This window comes from Neolamprologus brichardi, chromosome 17 (assembly GCF_056152115.1).
Source record: "Neolamprologus brichardi isolate AB-2024 chromosome 17, ASM5615211v1, whole genome shotgun sequence".
Classification (NCBI taxonomy): Eukaryota; Metazoa; Chordata; class Actinopteri; order Cichliformes; family Cichlidae; genus Neolamprologus; species Neolamprologus brichardi.
The window spans coordinates 26,707,096-26,713,176 of record NC_142120.1 but is presented as its reverse complement, the minus strand read 5'-3'; the positions used below and the strand labels follow the sequence as shown (position 1 = coordinate 26,713,176).

Genomic DNA, 6,081 nt, shown 5'->3' with positions numbered 1-6,081 from the left:
TATTATTGTGTGGAGTATATGTACTCGCTAATAAGATCATTATAATAATAATGAATAATAATAATATAATTGTTTTGCATGATTAAGGGGTTCCCGCCATGAAGTTATATGTAACTGATATTTTTCCTGATTATTTTTTTCTAACTTTAGATATATGTATATAAATATTTTTTTTTCTTCTAAAGTCAGGTTTTTTTAAAGCAACCAAAGGGGCCATATCTAATTAACACTGAGCATGCGTGTCTCCGTGTAAAACGGCCTACGCGCATAATAATGACATTTTAAAAAGGCCGCTGTAAAGTTTTAATAGCAACCTTGTTTTTTTGTTGCTTTTTTTAAGGAGGGGGGGGGCGGTCCCCAAGTCATCGGGGAATTACTGGAATAAACACGTGACACAGCAGTAATATTTCAATCAGCCAGAGCTGCGGTAAATCTCGAGCCTCCAGGAAACAAACAAACAAACATTTAAAAATAAAGCAAAGCTGGCTGCAGTACATCCCTCTGTCACAGATCATACCCATCAGGCCGTCATCCTGGTGCATCAACAAGGACCCCCCCCACCACCCCCAACCCACGCGGGGGTCTCCTCCAGCAGCAAAATCAACTCTGAAGACAAATCCAAAAACAACTGCATCCAAAAAGCTCCCATCATCATTCCCAAACAGCAGTCAGACGGAAGCCTGCTCACTTCGTAATGACTGATTTGTTTTGCTGACAAGGCCTTCAGTGAGTTCAGACCGCGCTGGTGAGCTGCTGCCACACGTGCATTTATTTACCGCCGGCGTTTACACTCCAGGACTGAACATATACAGCGCGCAGGTGAGGCTGGAGCCTCGCATTAAAAAAGAGAAAATGGCATCTGCTAGGCTGCTTTCACTTTGAAAGGTAAACTCGACTCGCCTGTGCAGGGCCACAGTCTGAATTGAACAGACTTATAAAAGCTTTTCCCTCAAGTTGGAAAATTTATGTATTCACTTAAATACTTTAATACGCATAAACGGGCTTTTATTTTGTTTATGTCTTTCTCTTTCTTTCTTTAAAAAAATCAGAACGTTTAGGTGAATTTAGCGCTTTATAATACATTTTTGAATTGAAATATATTTTAACTACCGTGCAGCTATTTCTGAATTCAAGAAATGTCCCCTTACTTTGGCTCTAGCGTTACTAATAAATCACTCAAATTCAAATAAACGGCACTTTATTAAACAAACAAAATGTAATGCCTTCAAAATATTTTTGAAACAAATAACACAAAATGAATAGAATAAGTCAGTATAGGCTACACAGTCCCTCTATTTCTATACAAGAACTGGGACAATTAAAATGCAGCAATAAGAAAACTGCGGAGGGGAAAAAAGTGTTTGGTCCTCAATGTCCAACCACTCCCTTTTCCTAAAAAATAAATTACTATATTAGGCTATAATTTACAGTCTAGTCATAACAGCCGGGTTTGAGCCATCTTTAGAAACTATTCTCGAAGTGAGAGGGAAGGAAACTTACGTGTTTTGGTGTTACACAGCTCTGCACAAAAAAATACAAAAGACAAAAAATCTCTCTGAATCGCTTGTCCATTCGGAGTGTGAATGAAAGACCAAAAGTACAAAAAAATATAGAGAGAAATTATATATTAGAGTTATTAATTTAAAAGATGCGCTTGGCTTTCAGAACTTGCTGCAGTCATAAACAAAAGCTCCTGAGGTGCGGTAGATGGACTGTCCGGACGGGAAGGCCATCTGACAGCTATTATTCCCGTTCACTGGAGAGCCGTTCAGCCCGATCCGCTGGGACTCGAACATCTCCCGCACCGAGTGGAAGTTCTGCTGCTGCGCCGGGTAACCCGGGCTCAAGTGACTCAGGTCCCCATACCAAGATGCGAGCCGACCCTGGTGCGCGTGGTGACCGTCCTGGCCCGCCTGGCTCAGGTTTCCGTGCCCAAGTGAGGACGCGGTGGTCGTGGTGATGCAATAATCGGGCAGAGCCTCGTCCACTGTGGTGGAAGGGGCCAGGTGGCCGCTGGAGGATCTATCCCCTGCGTATAGACTCATGGCTTGCATGTTGCAGTGATAAGTGGCGTTGGAGCTCGTGGAAATGGCGTTCTGGTTGCAGGTCGTTGAGCTGTAAGCGGACGTCTGGTTCGGCGAGTAGCTGAGCGACAGTGAAGGGGCGATACCTGTCCGAGAGGAGGCGATGTGAGGTGGGGAGAGCTCGGCCTGCGGAGACCCCCGCATGGAGGTCATGATGTTATCCACGCTGAAGCCCTGCGCAGGGGCCTGGCCGTGGTGATGGTGCTCAGTTCCTTCGATGCTGAGTGACCGGGTGGAGGGGACGCTGTGCGGGCTGCCCGTTGACAGGCTGCTTCTGCTATCTGGACTCTCGATTTTGGGCACGGCGCCCAGGGTCGGGGATGCGGCCTGAGGCGGCGTGGAGTTCCCATTCTCAGTCTTTATATCCTGGATCCGCACCGGCTGGGAGCCCTGCATGGGCGGCTCGGGCTCCCGGCCCGCCGTGCGGACAGAGGGATCTTTGCTTTGCCTGTCCCGCTCGTCCTTGTCCCTCTGCACGTCCTTCTTTTTGAACCTCTTCCGGCGCCGTAGAAAGCTGCCGTTCTCAAACATGTTGTAGGAGTCGGGGTCCAAAGTCCAGTAGCTGCCCTTACCGGGCTTCTTGTCGTCCCGGGGCACTTTAACAAAGCACTCGTTGAGGGACAGGTTGTGCCGTATACTGTTCTGCCAGCCCTGCTTGTTGTCCCGGTAGAAGGGGAACCTCTCCATGATAAACTGATAAATCCCGTTCAGGGTGATCTTCTTCTCTGGCGAGTTCTGAATCGCCATGGTGATGAGGGCGATGTAGCTGTAAGGGGGTTTCACCATGTCCTTCGGCTGGTGCTGAGGAGTGTACGGTCCGTACGGCCGGGCCATGCTGGCCGGGTACTGCTCGTGGGCTGCATGCGAGTACATGCTCATAGCCGCAGGCATTCCCGTGTATCCCCCGCCGGCCCGGTAGTAGCTCTGATCGCTGCTGATGTAGGGCACGACTCCCAAAGAATTGGGACTGGAGACGGAATAGCGCGCCTGCATCCTGCGCAATGCGTAAAACCTCCCCAAAGCGCTCTCCCTCCACAAACTGTCACAACTTCAGCTTGCGCTCCGATCTCTCTCGCAGCTCTGTTCACTGTGGAAGTTCCTTTTTCTAAGCCGCAGCTCGCCAGGGTGAACCGAAGAGAGCACGCACTGCTACAGTGAACATTTGGAAACTAAGAGGGCTGGAGGAGTCGCAACGAGGAACTTTTTTTTTACCCTTCACATTTTTTTCCTCCCTTTTGGCTGCTCGGACTGCTCCACCCCGAATCCGAATGTGTGCTCCATTATCCAATGGGACGGCGAAATGAACCTGTGGAAACGCTGCACGGTGATAAAAGTTACTACCCCCACTCTTTCCTCCACCCCTCCTCCCCCGCACTTCTTTCCCTGACTTCTCAGTTCAGATCACGGAATTATTAAAATGCTTTTCAGGGTGTGCCCAAAGTGCCAAAAGATTCATTTAATGGCCCAAATTGTGAGTTATTTATTATTTTCTATTAATTCTTCATTTTGAGACTCGTAAAATTACTTCACGGTGAAAATGGAGAAAGTGGATTTATTGCGTATAATTGATCGGAATAAGGTTTTGTTTTTGTTTTGTTTTTTTTGGTTACCACAAATTCTTAAGGAATTTCTCTCATAGCAGACACGAGCCTGATATCAATTTCCAAAATTTAAAAAAACGCGAACGTGCAGAATTAAACCTGCAGTTAAATCCCTTCAGCGATGCACGGTGATCTGAGACCTGTCAGTTTTGTGAGATATCAGATGAGCCTGAGCCTCTGAATAAACAAGCGGACATGAAAGAGCGTGGATGCCTCCCCGCTCCTCCCCGACAGCGCCGGTGGGCGGTGTGCACAAACTAATTAAAGGCTAAATGAAGATCATTTGGCCCAGCTGGGTGTGGAGAAGTTCCCCAGGGCGCGAGCGGCTGCTGAGACGTTTTTGAAAGATGAAGACCTCCAAATGTCACTCGCACTAGACGGAGTGTTAACAGAGCCATGGAAGTTCTCGGTGATTTCTGTGAGGCTGGGGGTAAAAATAAAAAGTGTGAGAGGTGTTAGCCGAATTCAAAGTAATTTAAAGGCTTTAGAAACTTACATTTGTTTATTTAGATATTTTTCAAATAATCTAAATTATTAATCTTATCATACAAACTAAGAACTTGATTGAAGATAAGATTTAAAAAACTAAACTATGTGGTTTGTTTTGTTGCTGATTTTCTGGTAAAGACGAACTTCTCCGCCATACTGCTCTATTTCAGGCAAAACTCATATTTCTCTCATGTTTTTAAAGTTCAGTATTGTAGATAATAATTTAAGTCTGTCATATTTTCTGTTATAAATCAAGCTTTTACCGGTGTTAGTAAATGAAAAAATGTGTTTATTTTTACTTAAGAACTTATTTATATAAAAAATAATATTAAACACAGCGGGCCTGCATGGAGCACCGCGTGGCTTTATCTGAAATATTTATTTATTTATTTTCTTAAACGATGCTTGTATGAAGGAGACACGAAACTCAAAGAATCCTAAACGAAAACCTTTTGGTGATCCAAGTACAAACAAGTGTTTGAAAAAGCTTATTTGGAGGCAAAATCAGCAAATTCTCAGGCAGTTTTTTTTTTTAATTAAACGTAAACAGTAATTGTATATATGCGGTTTTTATGTTCCGATGACATAAAAGTTAAACTCAATATTTGATAATGCTTCTATGTTAGGCTTTGAAGAGCACAGCGACTCATCTCTTGAAAACACTGCAAAACAAACAAACAAAAAAAAATCATTCACGTCTCTGTGAACTAACTGCGCTAAGACCAGTGACGCTCTCAGTTTACCCCTGAGCAAACATCTTCACACCAACTTCCGATTTACAAAAGTCTGAAGTCTCCCGACAAAAGCGCATGGATTAATAAAATAAACAGGCCTCGTAACAAACAGGCCCATGTCGACATGTTTATGTTGAGCTCGCTTTTGAAAACTGCCGAGACTTAAAAATTCTCAGAGACAGTTTTCACAATTTCATCTTTCCTGCAGCACAAGAGTAAAGAGGAGAAACTAGTTTTTAATTCGCTATAAAATCTGTTAATTTGTCACGTGTATGTGTGATTATTCAGCTCTTTGTTCTGCTATTTGCATGTGTTTACAGGGCCAGAGACAAACGCTGTCACCTGTGAGGACCACGCACTGTGTGTTTCTGGCTGACCGGCAAACACGTCAGCTGGCTCCGCCACATCCAAAGCACACCCCTCTATCCGTCACTGCTGACATCTCAATGAAATACAACCACACCCTGTAATAATAAGAATGATAATGTTAATAATAAAAATAATGATGATACTCCCTTCTGTGAAAAAACACACACCAAATTCAAAGGTTCTTATAATGACCTGCAATAGGTTTTAAACAATCTATATAAAAATGGTTTAATGAGACATTTACTGAGTTCTTCAGCAGAGATCAGTGCTGGTATCAAGTCGGACGCGGTTCTTCTCCTAATGTGAAAGAGAACAGCTCCCCCGAGTGGTCAGTACATAAAAGTGCGAAATGCAGGCGTTTCCGCATCAGCAGTTGTATTAAGTAATGTTAGGCATTTAAACCTAACTGCATTATAATTTGAGTTCCGGTCATTTCGCTCTGGTAAGCCGCATAATAAACTACAACACAGCAGCTGTTCACAGGTGTAACACATAAATGTATCCGACGACAAGGTTAACTCATCTTTGAGGAGAGGCGGGAAACGGTGTGTAAACAAGAACACTATAAACACGGCTGTGGGAAATTAAAAGTAGAATTTTGTAATTGTTGTCAAATGCTACAAATTAAAACGCAAACTGTAGATGCACAGAACAGCTACTGTATGCTATTTAAAAACATCAGAAATATTAGAAATATAAGTTATGGCTGAGGTGCTGCGCTATAAATTACGGATACCCTGATTTATTTAAAATGTCTGCAAATGAAACGATATATTGCTAAAGCGGGACTGTCACACTAGACTT

General features: G+C 43.8%; 1 protein-coding gene across 1 annotated transcript; it reads right to left on the bottom strand.

The window, feature by feature from the left end:
- Positions 1-1,181: 1,181 nt before the first annotated feature.
- On the bottom strand, positions 1,182-3,368 carry foxc1b (forkhead box C1b). Its single transcript, XM_006797832.3, has one exon. The coding sequence runs from the start codon at positions 3,075-3,077 to the stop codon at positions 1,662-1,664; it is 1,416 nt and encodes a 471-aa protein (XP_006797895.1). The 5' UTR covers positions 3,078-3,368; the 3' UTR covers positions 1,182-1,661.
- Positions 3,369-6,081: the final 2,713 nt, after the last annotated feature.